The sequence below is a fragment of the Phyllopteryx taeniolatus genome, chromosome 16, assembly GCF_024500385.1.
Source record: "Phyllopteryx taeniolatus isolate TA_2022b chromosome 16, UOR_Ptae_1.2, whole genome shotgun sequence".
NCBI classification, from domain to species: Eukaryota; Metazoa; Chordata; class Actinopteri; order Syngnathiformes; family Syngnathidae; genus Phyllopteryx; species Phyllopteryx taeniolatus.
Genome location: NC_084517.1, coordinates 15,858,595 through 15,878,625, shown reverse-complemented (window position 1 = coordinate 15,878,625; position 20,031 = coordinate 15,858,595). Strand labels below are relative to the sequence as shown.

The 20,031-nt window shown below is 41.4% G+C and overlaps 1 protein-coding gene across 2 annotated transcripts in view; it reads right to left on the bottom strand.

Annotated features, from left to right (window-relative positions):
- znf385c (zinc finger protein 385C) overlaps nucleotides 1-20,031 on the bottom strand; it is a 118,558-nt gene that overhangs the window by 41,280 nt on the left and 57,247 nt on the right. Inside the window, exon 1 of one of the 2 annotated variants that reach the window (XM_061749819.1) lies at nucleotides 12,949-13,175. The exons of the other annotated variant lie outside the window; for it this stretch is intronic. Coding sequence (XP_061605803.1) covers nucleotides 12,949-12,988 — 40 coding nt within the window. The 5' untranslated portion in view covers nucleotides 12,989-13,175. Of the gene's footprint in view, nucleotides 1-12,948; nucleotides 13,176-20,031 lie in introns of those variants that run through there. 2 annotated transcript variants of the gene reach the window in all.

Genomic DNA, 20,031 nt, shown 5'->3' with positions numbered 1-20,031 from the left:
CTGTACATAAAGCTGGTCCGTGGCACCAAAAAAGATGACCAAAACAAAATGACAAAACATTTTTTATTCTTAATTTAATTGCTGTTATTTTACTACTAATATTAATTGCGATCCATGATGCCTGTTACTGTATCCGCCTGCACCCAGACCCGCCCAAAAACCCCATTTGCGCACCCTTTTGCATTTGAAGAATATGGGCCAACTAGTTCGGAGCAAGGTTTTGACAACACCCACACACTTACTCGCCTTGCTACATCCGCAGTGGCATACGGGAAGTTGCAGGTGAAGAGGCGGGAAGATGCCAGTTGGGTCTGTAGGGTACCTGAAGTGATTGCTTTTCCCAGCTTCTTATCGCCGCACCAGAAGGTGTACTTCTCACAATTATTACACTCGAGCCACACACACACATACACACACAACACAGAGCTAGACTTCTTTACGCCTTCATCCCCCAGCCACTCGTTTCCCGCTCTCTTCTGGCCAGGTGAAATCCCGCCAGTTCATAAAGATCCTGTTATGTCTCAGCTCCAGCAAACGCCTGCACGACCTCTGATAATAGTCTATATCTGAGGAACTGGAGGCCGCGTTTTGCCGCGTCGACCAGTCACCTTGGTTGTTGTTTCCACCTGCATTATCGCTCCCGTGTCATGTTAGAGAGCTTTCGAGGGGGAATTCACAACTTCCACAACGGCTACAGGGGCAAATAGTAAATAGTGACATCATCGCGCAGCAATGAAGTTTAAGGTGTAAGAGCAAGTAGTGGCTAGCTCCGCCTTTTAGGTACCTACCACTGAGCCGACCGATGGGCCGTAAATTGTGACGTGGAACGGAATGTAGCCAATCAAGAAGCGACGATAATAACACCAGCCATTAGCTTCATTTGAGAATGCACCTCTCGCTCGGACTTCAGAAGGCTTTTTTTTTAATTAAATTTTTTTTCCATAAAAATGTATCCCAAGACCATCCTCATTGCCTCCTCTCATGTGTCCTCTTCCATGTTTTTCTTTTTTTCCCCCGTGGTTTCTTCTTCGTTTTTATTAGAGCACATTTGATCACGCATGACATCTGTCTTGGAGGACTAGATTCTAGATCGGTGGCAGAACAGAATCTTTATATGTGTGGTGTTCTGTGTTGAGATAATCAGAGCATGCCACACACAGTATGATTAAAACTGTGAAATGCCTTATTTTGTATGCGGGGTCTTTCACAGATAAACCATATTTTAAGATTTAAAAAAAATCCTTATGTGTGTACCTTGCCTAACATCCATTTCCTTATCTCCACTTCCCAACCTTCGCATTGCCGTAAGTTAGCTGGGATAGGCTTCAGCTCTCCAATAACCCTAAACACGATAAGGGGAAGGGGTAGAGAAAATGGATGGATGGAAAAAAGATTCAGAAGTGAAGGGTCAGAGGTAGGAGTGGAGTGGAGTGGAGATACGCAAATTGAGGATAGGAAATGGAAGTTAGAAAGTGCAGGTTACGAAGAGGAGGATAGGAAGTGGAAGTTAGGAAATAGAGATTAGGAAGCCAAATCTCAGATTCTCAACAGGTTTCCTCAAACGTGATTCCGCTGAGAGAATGCGGGCGACGAGCGAGGAATAAAACTAACATCTTCTCCCCCCCTTCAGCCTGACAGACGACAAAGCGAACTGTCGCCTCTGGCTGAAGCGTGCGTCTTGGGGATGGCGGCGACAAATGGCACGTCTCTTCGCGTGCCCTCACTCCTCCTAAAAAGCCCCTGGAGACCTTGGCAGATCCCCAAAACGGATTAATCCTGATGGGAAGTTGCTGAAGGCTCCTCGATATAATGACAGTCAGGATGCACTGCAGTGGGATTGATGAACAGCCACAGGCTGGCCATCTTTTTTGAAAGGGGCCGCACCCTCAATTAAATCGTTATTATTTAAAATCTTGATTGAATCTTGAGCGTCGGGGTATCTGTTACACCCATGCTAATCAGTAAAGCGTACTTTTCCTGTACATGACACTATGTGGCAGTAGAAGACACACAACAAACCACCATATGAGAAAATACCAGCTTCTGAAGTACACTAGCGCAAGACACCATTATGGCGATTAATGCCTGAGGAATATTAAAGTGACATTGGAGCTGACGAATGGAAAGGTTTGAACCCTCATCTGTATTTTAGAAGTATAAAGTATTGTTATGGGATTAATGGATGATCCATGTGTTACAAGGCAAGCATTGCTTTGACAGGGATAGAACTTTGAAAAATTTGACAATACAATTTGTAATTTAAAAAATATATATTGTATTTATAAAAACAGTAGGGATAACACAAATAAACAGTACCAGATGTTCTAAAAAAAATAGACTTAAATGGTTCATCATTTTAAAAGAAATTGAGTGGATTTTTGTGACCCTTTCAACATTTTAGAATATTTGTTTTAAAATTATTATTATTATTATTTTATGTCTCACATTTAAATAATGTAAGGATTGTTTTTATTTTCCCTATTAAAAAAACAGTAGGGTTTTGTAGAAAACTTTTTTTTTTACGATTCACCATTTTAAAAACGGTAGGAGTTATGTAAATGTTTTTTTTTATTTTGCAACAAGTCACCATTAAAAAGGTAGATATTTAAAACTATTTTCTATTTTTCTAACATTTTAAAAATGTTAAGGACTTATACAAAAATACAATTTATATTTTGCCTTTTTTTTCAATAAAATAAAACTAAATGAAATATACTCTTTCTTGGTTTACATTTTATCATTTGAAAAAAGGTAGTTTTTTCTAAATTTTATTTTGCTATTTAAAAAAACCATGAGGATTTATTTTGGATGTCATCAGTTTGGATGCCCGCTTTAAAAAAAACTTAGCCATTTGTTTGGACATTTCAAATTTTAGAAAATGGCAGGGATTTTTGTAAATGTGAACAATTCCATTTGGAAGGTCATCAACATGTACATTATCATTAAAATGTATTTGGAACATTCTTGGAAGAAGTGTTATCATTAAAAAAATCCAGACTGATGTATGTATGATGTAGACAAATTCCTTGTGTGTTTTGGACATACTTGGCAAATAAAGATGATTCTGATGTAAAAATGAAGCGACTTGTCTATTGTGACGTGCAAGATAACAAAACGCTGTGCTGACCTTGGGCTGACATATACGCCAATACGGCGTTAGCATGGTTGGGTGTGCCTGCCCGCTGAGAAAAAGAGGATTGGATGTTAATCTGGCTTTAACTACAGCGGGGGATCACAACACTCCAGACAACAGCACTAATCAAGACACAGAGAGCACCACAGCGGTGACAATTACCTCTGATCAGTTCCATTTTGATGACTGGAGGACAGCCAAAGTCTCGATACATTATACTCGATTACACTTGAACAAAAGATTTGCTAACAAACAAATCATCCAAAAAAACTGCTCACTGACTTTATATCAGGGAACTGCACTTTTTAATAAATGCTACTGGTTTCAAATTAGGGTTTCAAGCCAGAGTAGGGTTTTGAATTAGTGTTTAAAGCCAAAGTGAGAGTTTCAAAATAGGATTTCAAGCCAGGGTTGGGGTTTCAAACCAGGGTTCGGATTTCAAATTAGGGACTGAAGCCAAGGTGAAGGTTTAAATAGTAGGGTTTCGAGACTGAGTTAGAGTTTTAAGTTAGAGGTTTAAAGTAGGGCTAAGGTCTTGAAACTGGGTGTTTGAAATTATGGTTAGGTGCCTTAGTTAAGGTTTCAAACAATGGTTAGAGTTTCAAATTAGTGTTTCGAGCAAGAGTCACAGTTTCAAATTAAGGTTTAAAGACAAGGTTAGGTTTTCAACTTTAAGGTTTCAAGTTAAGGTTACTGTTTCAAGTTACCGTTTCAAATGAGGCTTAGGGTTTGAAGCCTAGTTTGATTTTCAATGTAAGGGTTTGAAGCCAGAGTTAGGGTTTTGAGACAGGGTTACAACTTCAAATTAAGGTTTCAAAACAGGGTTCGGGTTTCAAACAAGGGTTTGAAGCAAAGGTTCGGGTTTCAAGTTTGGGTTTCAATCCAGGGTTAGGGGTTCAGGTAAGGGTTTCAAGCCTAGTTCTATTTTTAATGTCAGGGTTTTAAAACAAGTGTAGGGCTTTTTGAAAACAACATTACACTTTCAAATTAAGGTTTCAGGTCTCAAATCAGGGTTTCGAGTCAGGGTAGGCGTTTTAAATTTGGGTTTCAAACCTAGAATAGGGTTTCTTATTAGGGTTTAAGCTTGGACCTGGCTCAAATTAGGGTCTGAAGCCAAGTGCATTGTTAAAAAAAATTTGAGTTCCAAGCCAGGCTTGAAGTTCCAAATTAAGACTAGAATTTTGTTTTAGGTTTGAAGTTAGTGTTTCAAATTATGGTTTGGGTTTCAAGTTTCACAGGTCATTTGTTGCCCGGGCCAGCTTTGCACATGCAAATCCAAAAATGTCGCTCAATGATGCTGAGTGATGATCAGTGATGTCCAATGAGCCACTAAATAAAGGCAATCAGCTGTCGTAAAGGGCTCAGAGCTGCTAAATCATCCTTCCCAGTGTGCTCGCCAGCGTCTGCCTCAGGCGAACACGTCGGCTAGGTCGGGGCTCGTCGCAGAACATCAGGGAGTATTTCAACGCCCTTACCTCTCATAGCTTTTACTAATCTGTTTCATACGTCCCCCGAAAGCAAGAAGAGGGTAAATGCACAGCTAGAGACAAATTGAGCTGCTCTGGTCTAGGATATGATGGGGATGGAAAAGCTTCGGGATCAAAGCGGCACAGCGTGACGCCGCCTTTACCGCCTGCCGCATGCGTCCACCGTCACCGGGAAGACAAATTCCGAAACCACTCAACAGTACAAATGCACTACGCAGTGTTAAAGTGCTATGCCGTTTGCTTAAAATCTTTAATGTAGTGTTTCAAGCCAAGGTTAAGGTTTTAGGGTTAAGTGAATTTCCGAACTGTGGTATCAATAACGTCATCTTCTTCTTAAATTAGAGTTGCAAGCCTGGGTTTGGGTGTCAAAGTAGGGTTTCAAAACTGGGTTAGGGGGCTAAGTTAGTGTTTGAAACTTGGGTTGGTGTTTCAAACAGGGGTTTCAAGCCGAGGTTAGGGTTTCAAGACAGGGTTAGGGTGACATTGTAGGGTGTAAGGACTTGAATAGTGTTCCAAGTTAGGGTTTTTAAGACGAGGTTAAGGTATCAAAGTAGGGCTTCAAGAGTGGGTTAGGGTTTCAATAGAGAGTTGGGGTATCAAAGCAGGGTTTCAAGACTGTTAAGGTTTCAAGTCAGGGTGTCAAACAAGGGTTAGAGATTCAAATCAAGGCTGCTTTTAGGGTTTCAAGACACATTTCAAACAAATGTTAGGGTTTTAAATTATGCTTTGAAGTCAAGGTTAGAGTTTCTAGTTTGAGTTTGTAGACATGTTTAGGATGTCAAAGTAGGGTTTTAGACTGGGTTAGCGAATCAAACAAAGGTTATTGTTTCAAATTAGCGTTTGAAGCCAAGGGTGTGGTTTCATGGTTAAAGTATTAAGTTTGGGTTCAAAGCAAGGTTTCAAGATAGGGTTAGGGTTTCAAGACAGGTTTAGAAATGAGGGTTCTTGACCAGGGTTAGGATTTCAAAGTAGGTTTTCAAACCAAGATTAGGGATTTAAAAAAGGCTTTCAAAATAGAATTCCAGTAATGTCACTGCCTTCGTTGTGCACTATGCAATCACAATCAAGATTTGAAAAGATTCAAATTCTAACATGAGTGACACAACCTCTCCTACGTGATTAGCTCGTCCCGCTTAATCGCTCCTTATTAGCAGCACTTGCAACGTCATCCCGCGTCATTGTAGGCCATCAATGCAGGACATTTTCAACATGGGAATCAGATGCTATTCTCCTATAAACACTCCGCAGTAGCACAGCGTTAGTCGAGTGGGGGGGGATGTGCAGCCGTGGATAAAAAGACAACCTTATCAGCTTCTGCACGGAATGAAGGCGCTGGCTCCGTTGAAAGAGGAAGATAAGCCCACTGAGAGACGGTAGCTAAGCTAAGCCTTCAGACTGGAGCTGGCATGCCGAGGGAATGGAGAGAGGAGACTGACTGAACGATAGCCCTTCTGTGTGAAAGGTACAGATAGTTAACAGGGACAGGCCATTCGAAGTTGACCTGTGAATTTTCCAGCGTCCAATGTAGTATCAGAAGCGTAATAGAGGTAGAATATCGTGTGTGAAAGGGATTCGCACAAAAAATGGAACAGGGTTATAAAGGTGTTAAAGAAGTGAAACGTTGACATAGGCACCCTTTCGTCTCTGTTACGGCTTTGATCGGACGTCTGAAGCTGTAAAATCCACCTGTCGACTTCAAACCACCATTCTGTGCCAGCACCTTGCATACGGAACAATTACACGGCGAAAAAAGGTCTACCCCTTTTGACGTTCTCCAGTTTTCCTTTGCCCTCATACACCGTCCCACCTCCGTTTCACCTCTGATGCTTCATCTGAAGCTGGGAAAAATGCAGATCGATCTTCACCCCCCTCATTCCATCTCAGTACCTTTCACACAAACAACGACACTGAAATGCAGAAAGGGGCCAGAATGTTACACTCCGGCTTGCTGTTGCAGTAGTTCCCTGAGATACGAGTGACACGAATTACAAGTTTTTTGAGACAGTTTGGCAGATAGTGAACATCTCTTCAAAAAAGAGGCTTCAAGCTGTTTATTGCCAATCTCAGTTAAAGTTTACTCTCAAAGTTAACATAAAAGAAAGAGAATTACACATGTATTTAAAACAACAAAACAACTGTGTCTTACGAATGCACCCGCTAGCTTAATGCTAACACATAATGAAAAATGCCATAAACGGGCTAAGGATTAGCAACGACAGTTGCGATGTTATAACCCTTTAAGCAACAGACAAACGATGCATCAACACATGTAGACAGACAATGTAACAATACTCACAGGCATATATTCTTTAGCCTCTGCAAAAAACATCCAATATTATTGCAATTCACTGAGTGTAGTGGTGACTCTTCTTCGTTTGTGTCTGTGTTACTGTAAAGAGTAATGGCCCCCAGGTTTATGTGCCTTGATAGGTGCTGCAGTTTTGGTCAGCAACAGCGCAGTTAACTCTTTTATCTCTGTGTCGTTACAATAACATTTACGAACTGAGATAATTACACAATTTTGATCCATTTTTTGTAAATGGGAAAAGAGAGGCGCCTATTTGTTTGGAGCGTTTCTTGCCTTATTTATTCGTCGATGGCTTCCTCCATCTTTTCACATCCTTTCACTCGTTCTCCCTCAAGTATCTCTCGTTTGTTGAACTCAAGGTCGGAGGTTTGAGCCAAGGAATCGTTGCCCATTTAAAGTTCAAAGACATGGATCGGGAAATACACTCGCACGCGCACCCACACACACGCACGCACGCACGCACAATGTGTTCGGGAACATCGGGAAACGTTATATGTTGCCCCAATTTGCCTTCAAGGCCTGCGTCTTTAGCCTTAGCACCAGAGGATAAGTGACTCTGTGTGCGTGTGTGTGTGTGTGTGTGTGTGTATGTGTGTGCGTGTGTGCGTGCGTGTGTGTGTTGGGGGGCACAACACAAGACCATTACTCATGTTGTCAGAGCCATCGCTCATACGCGCATACACCTCGTGGCATCCAGAAGCCGTCACTTCAGCAGCACACGGGCCAATCAAAGGCAAGACGTCACTTCAGACCAATGACTATAACTGTCACTCGCAGCCGCCATTTTCTCACCAAAAAAGGGGGGTTGGTAGGTGGAGGGGACACCAAAAAGGCTACCGAGGGTCACATATGAAGAATGCATGCAAACATATTAATAGCGAGCGTATGTATTGACAATATTGCACTGCAACCCAGCAGAACAGCAATGGGGACATTTAACATAAAAAAAATAGCAACTATAATAATTTGTCAGTAGTTGGCGCTGTGAAAGGAGAATGAATAGGAATATATTTACAGGCGTGAATGGGAATAACCTGAGATTCTATAGTGGTTGTAATGGTTAAAATAACCAAATTTTATGCAAATCTAATGGAATTACATACATTGCATTCTGCCTCCACACACAGCTCAATTTTTATGTTTGTTTATCCATCCATCCATTTTCTGTACCGCTTTATCCTCACAAGGGTCGCAGGCGTGCTGGAGCCTATCCCAGCTATCCTCGGGCGAGAGGCGGGGTACACCCCGAACTGGTCGCCAGCCAATCGCAGGGCACATATAAACAAACAACCATTCAAGCACGCATTCACAATTTAGAGTTTCCAATTAACCTACCATGCATGTTTTTGGGATGTGGGAGGAAACCAGAGTGCCTGGAGAAAACCCACGTAGGCACGGGGAGAACATGCAAACTCCACACAGGCGGGGCCGGGATTTGAACCCCGGTCCCCAGAACTGTGAGGCAGATCTGCGAACCGGTCGGTCACCGTGCCGGCCTAAAACATAACATGTTAAAACAATTATTTTATTCAGCATTCAGGATATTATTATCATCATGTAATTTATAAATAATTGCAATTAAAACAACACTTAAAAAAAACATTAGAAATGTACGTATTTTCATTTGAATATAAACTCAATTGAAAACTGCTTTAAATGTTGAACATCATTTAGTCAACATTTATTCTGATCAATTATGATTTTAATAATAGGCGGCACCGTGACAGACTGGTTAGCACAGCTGGCTCATAGTTCTGAGGACCCGGGTCCTGTCTTGTGTGGAGTTGTTCTCCCCGTGCCTGCGTGGGTTTTCTCCGGGGACTCCGGTTTCCTCCCACATGACAAAAACATGCATGGTAGGTTGACTAAATTGCCCGTAGGTGTGAATGTGAGTGTGAATTCCATTCATTTCCATTTATTAGTAAGCAGAATGTAACATTTTTAACATTCACACCATTCCTCAGCTAAATTGTCCAGAAATGAGCCATCATTTTACAGCCCCGCGTGACCACTATGTTGGATTTAATCTACATAAAGACATACTAATTATCAAGTGGCGCCAAACAAAAGCATACGGTGTTAGAACGGCTTGCATTGCAAGTGACGTCTCCCACAAAGAGCTGGTAAAAGATCAGAGGCTGCTGATGAGTTTCCACAAAAAAACTGCCAACACCTGCAGGGGATGCGCGAAACCATCAAACCACATCACAAAGCCGTGTGACAATATAGCATCACGTCCAGCATTCAAATAAATACATTAAGACATAGGAAAAGAAAAGAATGTGTTTGGCGTACAACACTTCAGTTTGGGTGAAAATAATAAAACATGCGTTTTCTTATTATGATGCTGCATATTTAGGTTTTGATAGATGCTGCAAACACTGCAGAGATGACACAACGAAAGCTAACACAATTTGACTGCAGAGCTGTTTGTCGGGCTAATAAAACTGCGTGCGTGTGTGTATGTGTGTGTGTGCGTGCGCACGCGAGCAGCCACCTTCACGCCTCAGGCCCGACGACGATGAACGCCGAGGCTCGGTAGGTTCATCCATCAACCAGCATCGCATCTGAATGTGAGTGTGTGCTTTTTGCTACACACTCTCTCTCTCACACACACACACACGAACGCAGTCACATTTCCAGCCAAAATGTACCCACAAAGAAAAATGACACCGCCATTAAAAAAGTGGGTTGTCAAAGGTTGTGCTACATACAGTTAGATAGACAAGCGCATGCATAGATACACAAATTGTGGGTTGTGCCACACAAAAATAGAAAGACAAGGACACACATACTACACATATAACAGATGGATGTCAAGGGTTGTGCCACATGAAGATAGAAAAAAAGAATACACACACCAAGAGTGGGTTTTCAAAGATTTTACCACAAAAATATGAAGACAAGAACATGTACTTACACACACTAAGAAATTGTTGTCAAAGAGATGTACTACATACAGACAGGAAGATAAGAAGACGCACACACAAAGTGGAATTGTGATGTCAAGCGTTACGCTTTTATGTACGTAATGAATGTAAAGATGGAACACGCTCACACACAGGTGTTCCCTGCAGAGCTGATCTGTGTGAACTAGAGAGAAACGGGCATTTAGCCGAGTTGAAAGGCGGCGGAAGGAAGGTCGCTGCCTTCTCATTAGGCTTTACACGATCAGGATTTTTGGGACCGATCACCGATCAGCAAGTGTAAAAAAAACGATATCCGATCACAAGAGGGAGCAATGTGTCTATTTATATGACTTGTTCATTTACTGTATATACTTCTGCACTGTGTACTGTATCCATCCATCCATCCATTTTCTATACAGCTTATCCTCACAAGGGTTGCGGGCGTGCTGGAGCCGTCTGTCCCAGCTCAAATTATTCTCTAGCATTTTAGACAAAAGTTAAAACACCAATGACCTCTAGGGGGCAGTCAAGGATTGGCCACAGACATAAATTTAGGTCAAATCAACATTACATGACAGAAATAATGGGTGATAACTTACTGCAATTAAATTACTTTATTGCAATTAAATTACTTTAATAAATGCTGTTAATGACATGCTTAGTCTAACTTTCTCATTGTCCCAGCTATATGGACGGTGTTGTCCAGAGTTCGAGTCCATTTGACTTTTTTTTTTCTTCCCCCCACGCTGCGTTGCTTGATAGGGCTCCACCATTTACCCGAGCCGGAAGGAAATGCTTCAACCTGTTTTGGTGAATGCGGAACTAGATTGCACATATACTGCATTAGCTAACGATGTTTACTGTAGACCTGCAGTTGTGTAATTTAAGACAGTTGTACTTTGAAATAGGTATATTGCACTTTAACTTCTTCTATTAAGTGTGAGATGATCCCAAAATTTGGACATTGTCTGTCTTTAACGTACTCTTTCCTCCTGCGTCATGCTTATTGCTCTGCAGTAACAGTCTGTGTGGAAAAATAATCACAGCAAAATCCAGCAATATAACAAAAAATCTGTGATTAAAAAAAGGCATATGTACGATAAAAAAAATCTGCAATACAGGGGAAGGCACAAAAGGTGAAGCATGATGTGCCAAGGGATTACTGAAAATTAACTGGTTTTATACAGTTAAATGACTGTACGTACTGTAGTATTCATATGTTGGGTGTGTCTCTTTTAAGAGGCGTGGCCTAGTGAGTCTGGGTGTGAGCACCTGGGCGTGAGGTGTGGCCTACAGCAGCTCCTTGTGAGTGTTCTCATTTTGTATTTGTGTGTTTGACTGTTTGTCCTGTTCAAGTGCATCGGTGAAGGCGGCTCTCCTTGCCCGCACACGAGGGTATTATTTATTTATTTTCTACATTTTTGTTCTCACTTCACTCAAACGGCTGAGCATCTAAAGCGTCGCAAACACAAAGCAAAAAAATCGACCGAGGGGCTGCTTGTAACTCTGGGTGGGGAAGATAAAAACTGTAAAAAAAAAAACCTTTTCCATTCACGTTCCGTGCAAAGCGACAACCACTTCAAAAGCATGGTGGCCATTATAGGCTCTATGGAGTGCGAGTTTTTCTACTGGTCTAAATCAGCGTCTAGACGTGTTAATCGTGAAAAAAAGATCAGTGAGTCAAGGAATACGTCAGCTTACACTGTAAGTCTGCTTTTTTGCTACTAAGCTCTCTCGCAGGCCTGCTTGTAACGCTAACCCCCCCTCACCAAACACCAACCCACCCACCCCGGATGAGTAATTAGCTCTGATTGAGCCCAGGACCCCTGTTTAGTGCAGATTACCCTCCCCGTTCAACAAAAAGATGGAGAATGGCACCCACTCCCTGAGGGACAGGCCTGTAATCAGGCCTGCTCAAGACCTCTGATGCCTGCCTGAAGGGGGGCAGGGGGGCTCGTCGCTGAAACCCCTCCAGCCCCACCCCAAAATAAAAAATAAAAAACATTGTTTGCTTGACGGGTCCCCCAAAAAGGACATAACAACGCAAAATCAACTGCTCTCGTTCGACTGCTCGTGTCTGTTGTGGCGGCGTCCATTTGAGAGCATCGCAGGCCCGACGAAGACCTGAAAATTGACAGCCGCCTTCCGAAGGAATTTGTCACGTTGAGAGGAGCAAAACAAAACTGTCCTTCTGCGGATATTGCACGATTTTTTGCTTTTGTAGCGGGATCAGATAAAGAAGAAAAAGTCAGAGTGGCAAATGTCCATCTTTGTTGTCTCAGGGGTCACCTTGTGTCAATTAAAAGAAAAAGAAATATTGCGAATCTACCTTGGGTTGCAATTATAAGAAAAATCTACTTAATATGTCTGGTTCATGTTTCACATTTTGAGCCATTTACATATAATTTTATTTTAAACAGTGCAATTTTCCATCTTCAAAAAAAACATAAACAAATAAGATTTAATTTGATTCAGTGACAAATGAATTAAAACCGTATTTTTAATTTTGAAGCACAATATTTTTTTTGCTCAATGCTCAAGTAAGCCTAAAAATATTTTTAAAATACCCAGTAAATAGTATATTTTTATTAATTAACTGATTGCACATTCCTTACCATAAGAACATTTCGTACAATTTTTTCCATGTGAAAAAAAATATGTTCAAATCATGGGTGATATTTTTAAGGGCAAGTGATAGTGGATTATAATGCTTATACAGCTTTATTAAAATATTATATATTTTGTGTTAATTAACTGATTGCACATTCCATATAATAACTCAAAAATAATGTTGTGCATTTATTTCTATTTTTAAAAATAGAGCTAAGTGGTGAGTAATTTTTTTAAGGGAAAGTGACTTTTATTTATTATTTTTTACAACATAACACGATAAACTGCATGTAACATATTAAATATTTTATATACTTCATATGTTATTTTCTATCGAAATGGAGGATAAAGTTCTTGCCGTGGCTGAAGAGGAGGAGGTGGATGCTGTGCGCTCTCTTTAACATCGCAATGAATACATCCCAGTTTAAACAACCGTTCATTCATGAAAATACATTCAGGGGACTTTTGTTGGTGTTTAATAATTAGGAGCAGAGGACTCACCGACAAGCATGGCGGCAGCGTGTTCGTATGTCACTCGCATGTACTTCACCGCCTCCACAGGGAGCACAGGTGAGCACGGAAGCGTTCAAGAAGGTCCTCTCCCGGGTTTGATGTATCCGTGCAGTGACAACCGCCACCCCGTCCCCCCTGTCTAATCCCCGGGAATTCCGTGCCGTACCCTCAGTTAAAATCTCCCCCGCCGTCGCTCGCTGCTCGTCTCGGCTTGACGGAGGCGAGGAATGAATGAGGTGGAAGAGACGAAAAGAGCGGAACAGCCCAGCCTCTCTCTCTCTCTCTCTCTCTCTCTTTCTCTCTCGCTCTACCTGGACAGCACTACAGATGGCTGATGTCAATATTATGTCCTGACATAATATTTCCACCAGTTCCACAGTCAAAAGAGGTGAAGAGTACCAAGATGACTTATTGGTAACCTTCCATTTGAGTCCTGACGACATGGGTAGGGTACCGAGTGGTCACTTCCATGTGACATCGGGAATGGGAAACAAAAAGTTGCAGTAGTTAACAAAGTCGTACAGTTTATTCATTATTCTTTAAAATGTTGTGCCGGTACCAAAATAACCAATTCGTACTGTACCATCATTTGGTGCCCTGTGATTGGGGTTGGATCACCTATTTTGAGTTTGTTTATTGCCAAATGTTGTGAAAGGGGACCAAAACATTTACGATTACCACTTTTCAGTACCCTAACTGCAGTGTTAGGACGCTGTGATGTCACATTAAGATTGCACACTTTAATGTGACGCTACAATGTAGAACCACGATGCAATTCCACAATGTGACACTACAATATAGAGCTACGACGTAGTACTGCGATGTAACACTACCATAGTGTATGTTAAGTGTTTGTAATGCCACAGTGTAAAGCTACAATTTAGAGCTATGGTCTAACAGCTACGTAATGTTACAATGTAACGCCACAATGTTGAGCTATGATGTAACGCTACCATGTAACACTTTGATATAGAGCTACCAATTAACATTACAATGTAACGCCACGATTTAACACTGATCTGGCGGTGCAATTTAATGCTACGATGATGATGATGATGTATGTGTGATGTAATGCTACAACGTTTTTCACTTAAACCACAACAAAACTGAGATAACTGTTTTTGGCAGTAAAGAAAAGAGAATTGATGTTAGTAAATACCTGGAGTCACTCTGTTTAAAAACCAAAGACCAAGTCTGGAACCTTGGTGTACTGATAGATTCTGACCTAACTTTCAACTGTCATATCAAATCAATTACTAAAACAGCCTTCTACCAGCTGAAGAACATATCCAGAGTGGAGGCTTGCATGAGCCAAGTAAACCAGGAGAAACTCATCCATGCTTTTATGTCAAGGAGGCTTGACTATTGCAATGGCCTTCTGACTGGACTCCCCCAAAAGAGCATAAAACAGCTGCAGCTCATTCAGAATGCTGCTGCTCGAGTTCTGACCATAACAAAGAGGTCAGAACATATTACTCCAATTCTAAAGTCTCTACACTGGCTCCCACTGAGCTTTAGAATAGATTTTAAAGTTCTGATAATGGTCTATAAATCACTAAATGGCTGAATACATGAAAGAAATGCTAACGGAATATAAACCCAGTAGGGCTCTGAGATCTAGACTCAGGTCAAATAGTGGAGCACAGAGTTTAAAGCAAACATGGTGAAGCAGCATTTAGCTCTTATGTTGCCCAGAAATGAAATAAGTTGCCAACAGAAGTGATGTACGCCCCAAGTGTGAATGTTTTTAAGTCGAAGTAGAAAACGAGAAAAACAGCATTTCCACTTTTAAATAATCTTTCTTGCCCTGTACACTGTTAATTGTATTTTTATTTTTCTCTTTGTTTTAAATGTTTATACGCTGTTTTTTTCTGTTTTGAAATACTTTTAATAATGTAAAGCATATTGAGTTATCTTGTGTATGAAATGCGCTATACAAATACATTTTCTTTGCTTTGCTACAATGTAACGCTATGATGTAACACTACAGTGTAAAGCTAAAATGTTGGGCGACGATGTAGCGCTACAATGTAACACTACAATGTTAGAGCTAAAATGTAACGCTACGATGTAACGCTACGATGTAACGCTACGATGTAACGCTACAATGTAACGCTACAATGTAACGCTACAATGTAACGCTGCAATGTCTTGCTACGACAACGCTACAATGTCTGGTACGACATCATGCTACGACTAGAGGTGCAACAATTAACTCATTCATCTACAACTAATCGGTTATCAATTAGCCTCTCAACAGTAAATATTCAGATTTCTATAGTGCTTCATGAAAGGAGATCGACTATCTTGTTGTTTAATCAAAAAAGGACATTTACAAACATCTGCTTTTACTTTGGAAAATAACGATCAACATACTGTATTTCCCTATTTTCTGACTTGTTACCGACCAAACCAGTAACTGAATCATATTCAATTTATGGAAAAAGTAATAGTCAGTTTAATCTATTGTAAAAATAATAATTTGCAGCCATAGTAAGAATAACCTGGAATTGACATGTAGTTAAACCGAAAGCAGCTTAAAGTGTACCGTATTTTCACGACCACAAGGCGCACCGTATTATTGGGCGCAGGCATGGTAAAACATACGGTAGCATGCAAAACAATGTTTTTAAAAAGGCAGCGGGAGCAAAACTGAGTTTGGTTGTACTTTATTGAAGTATTTAACAATGTACTCATGTTATTTTTTTGATCAATCCTCATCCACAAATCCATCAAAGTCCTCAGTTTCTGTATCCGAAATGAACAGGCTGGGCAAGTTCTCCATCAATCACGCCAGGTTCCCTCTCGTCATTGTCGGAGTCAGTGTCGTTGCCATGCGGCTCCTCAGAAATGATGCCGGCTTTTACGAAAGCTCGAACAACAATGCAAGCAGACACGTTAGCCCAAGCATCCACAAACCATTCACAAATTGTGGCGTAACTCGCCCGGCGCTGCCTCCTAGTCTTAGTAAAGATGTGTTCGCCATCTGTTATCCATGGCTACCACACCACTCGCAACTTCACTTTGAACTCCCTGTTTACACCGATGTCCGGCGGTTGGAGTTCATTAATCCATTGCTCGAGTTGGTCTTCCAATTCGGGCCACCTCGCCTTGTTTCCGCGGCTTCGTCTTCTTGACTTGGCTAAGCTCGTTTTCCTGCTTCCTCCACTTGCGAACCATGGATTCGTTGATGTTGAATTCCCCCGCGGCTGCTCGATTCCCATGTTCCTCCGCGTAACTGATAGCTTGCAGTTTAAACTGTGTTTCGTAAGCGTGTCTCTTCCTAGGTGCAGTTTTCGACTGCGGTCAAGCCAGCCTCCACTCGTAAAGTAGCAGTCGAGCCAGCCGCCAAATAGATAAATAAATACACAAATAAATGAATAAATATTGAAATATAAAACTTTAATCCAAAATATTTTTTTATTTGATTAATCGATGGAATAATCGAAAGAATAGTCAATTCTGAAAATATTCGATAGTGACAGCCCTAGCAACGACATCATTCAACGATGCCGTGGTACAGTGTCACATCATATCTTCAAAGCCGCCCTTCGATGTCACCCTGCGATGTCATGCTACAATGTTGCGCTGCCGGGATGTTGTGCTACGATATAACTCTATGATGTCTGTCTACGATTTCACGCCGGAATCAGATTTCTTACCAACTGTGATTAGCGGGAAAGCAAAAACAGGGACGATCGTAAAACACGCGGGAATAAGTACCGCGTTCGGACCTTTATTAACATCAAAGCAGCAGCATCGTGTATGTGTGTGTGTGTGTGTGTATCTGCGCACGTGAAAGGCGTCTGCAGGGAGAGCGAATATGAGGGACAATTCCTCTCCATCGCCGCCATCACCTCTCAACTTCAGCTTAAAAGAGGAGCCTCTTTTAAGATGCATCACTCCATGACACACATTCAAGGAGTGTTTGATTTCTGTTTGTTCTTATGCTTTGTGTGTTCATGTGTGTTTATGAGGGTGTGTGCGTTATTGTTGAAGAGGCTTGGTGCATTGCTGAGCTGTCATGGAGCCACGCCAGGACAGCGCCGGTGCTATCAGGAACTTAATTACAGCCTTAAATGTCTCCCTCCCGCCTCTCAATGCGCTGCCTTCCTCTTCTCTCCAGCTTTGTCTGCTCCAAGTGTGCTGTACATCCATCTCACTCTTCGTCTTGTATCTATTTTTTTCCTTTTTCCGTCGGCCGTGGCAAAAATGTGTCTGGGCTGTTCCCAACATCCAGAAATAACAATCTGGATTTGTCACCTATTACCATCGTATCCAGGCGTTGTCATCAATATATGGGTCATTTGTAAATGTTTTATCATTATTTATTTATTCAACGGTAAAGGCATGCCCCACTGAGTTTCCTCTTGAAAATCTATTAATTTTACTGATCTGACTATTTGAATTGTTGACAGTTGTTATCCATCAAAAGGTCCTAATTGTTTCTAAGAGGAAAAAAAGCAAAGTAATACTTTTCAAATGCTAAAATGTCTTTATTGTTAGGTGTACCAAATGAAGCTTTATGATTTGCATCATGTTTTTGTCCTTTGTCTTTGTGTTTGTCATTCAAGCTGTCTTTACTGTTAATGCCACTGGAGAGAGCCTCATTATGTTGTTGAAACACACCAGGATGAGGCAGCCATTTTGCATTTACACAACAGCAGATAGTAAAATAAATGGTGTTTTCTTAGAGATATGAATACATCTGTACGTATTTGTGAAAGTGTCGGAACATTTGAATGTCTTTGCCGTTATTACGATTGAACAAAGAGTGACGAACTGAGTGAGGATGTAGACAGCCAAGTTAGTTGGCTATCTACAGCCAGCTTCTCACTTATTCCTGTAAACAAGGAAACTTCTATGAGGAGAGGGGTGCATTTGAAACCATCCGTTTGTGCTGTTCGACAGGGAGAACTGAGTGACATAGTGACAAAGTATCTCCTCATGCTATCTAGCTATCCAGCCAGCCTGGTAGTACTTGCAAGCAAAAACACAACCTGGATGCAGATCTTCTGTGACTGCTGTGGTGCATCTGTGGCGCTGTTTGACAAGAGGTAGCACTGAATAAAGATGTACATTGGTGTCTAGCCACCAACTGGTTGTCTTTTTTTGCTGAGATGCACATCACATGTGATCAAAAGCTATCGTATAGCATGCATTATGTTTATGAGATTGATTCCATCTTCTGAGCCAGCCTTCACCCCCTTAACTTTCACCACAAGGCCTCATCTTCCCTCGAGCAGCGGTGTATTCCCCCTTTTGGCTCAGTAAAAAGCACTGAAGCGCTGACGTCCATTATGTTGCCATCGCTGGAGTGAATCACAACTGAAGTACAAAGAAAATCCAATCATCCCAGCGTCCGCCCGTCATCTTGTTTCACGGCTATGAGAAACAACAGCTCAGCAGAGCAAATAAAGGGCGTCTTTGGCTGTTAACACTGAGTATTCAGCCGGTTGGGTTGCCGAGAGCAACTATCTATGGTGTGTGGAGAAGGTCAAGCTGTCACACCCCCCTCAACAAGTTCATTAGTTCCAGGAGATTCCTGCCTCACTATAGTAAATCTTCTGTTAGAGGAGAACCTCATTTTTCCTATGCCCCAATTATCGTATTATTCTGTTTAAAATGTTTTGTTTTTGTTATAATTTTGTCCCAGTTTTTGTACATCCGCTCCCTTTTCGCACAGTTGAAAATGGTTCGTATCCAACTCATCTGCCTACCCGCATTACTTGTTTGCAGTCTCCATGGAGTGTGGTGGTGGTTGTACTCCTGTGTCGCACCTGCTGGGAGTTTTCATTCGTGGGGTATTTAGATGCAAGAGAAACGGAAGGAAGATGCAGAGTTATTGTTCACTGCTCATCACCATTGCAGCAAGCATTGTGTTCCTCTCGTGCTTGTTTCTTGTTTGACGCATCCTGCCAGTAGTTCCCTACTATCAGTCAGTTCTTCGTAAGTACTACTATGATTTTCTGTTTCTCATTTTCTGCCTTGTGTAGGTTTTTGATTTGGTGTTTTGTTTGGTAACTGTAGTCTTCCTTCCATTGTACTCGGTCCACCTCTTTTTGGTTGTTCTGTGTTTACTCTAGCGTTTCCACATTGACCTTTTGCTGATGTCATGCTCTTTTGGTTTAAATAAATACTGTTAATACGACTTGGTTGCGTTTGTTTTCTCTGGGAATCCACTATCAGCGTTTGACATAACTTGACACAGCCACTTATTTCCTGGAACTGATCCCCACACAAAGCATCCCATGCGCATGTATAACTTTACTGTTTTCATGAGTCAGCGTCGCACCCCTCATCAGACGCATTTTGAAGGTTTTTGTGTTTATTTGTTGAGTGGGACTGAGGAAATTTCCTGCTGCTGGCCCTTTGATAAAGAACACAAGAAACACCATACTAATTGTTTACCTGTTTCAGTTTGGTATGGTACACATTTTTCAGTTTCCATTATAAAAGGTGAGGAATGGGCAGACCTTGGTCTCTCTTCTAGTCCTCCTTAGTGGACTGAAATTAACTGCACTGCTTGAGGGAAATGTGCCTGAACTGCATGCTTGGTGGGTTGGTCAAAAGATGAATATGCATTTTGTACCGTTTTCCTTGTAGAGGGTCCCAAAGTATCTGACTTAAGGATGGGAATTTGGCAAAATTTCCTTGATTGACTACTGTGAATTATTTGTTTATTTTTTATGATCAATTAGCTGCGGTGTTTTAGTTTAGTTTTCTTTGGTGAATTTTAAGCTATTTTAGGCTGTGGTAGCGAGATCATCCGAATTGAAGGGCACCGTGTGTAATACAGAGACATCTTTAAAGCTTTGGCTCCCCTACAAAGTCACAAACTCCCCTTGCACCTCTCTGCTGGTCATTAACAAACAACACACACCCCAGGAAGTCTCGTTGGTGTTTGCTTTGCAGTATGCAACAGATGTGACAAAGAGTGTTACCGGAGTGAATCGTATTGGATGCCTTTTAGTTGCCAAACTAGGGACTCATCGTTGCAGCCTGTCTGGGTAGCACATTAGTAGTGAATCCACAGCACATACTGTACACTTCCAATGTTTTAGGGCCTTT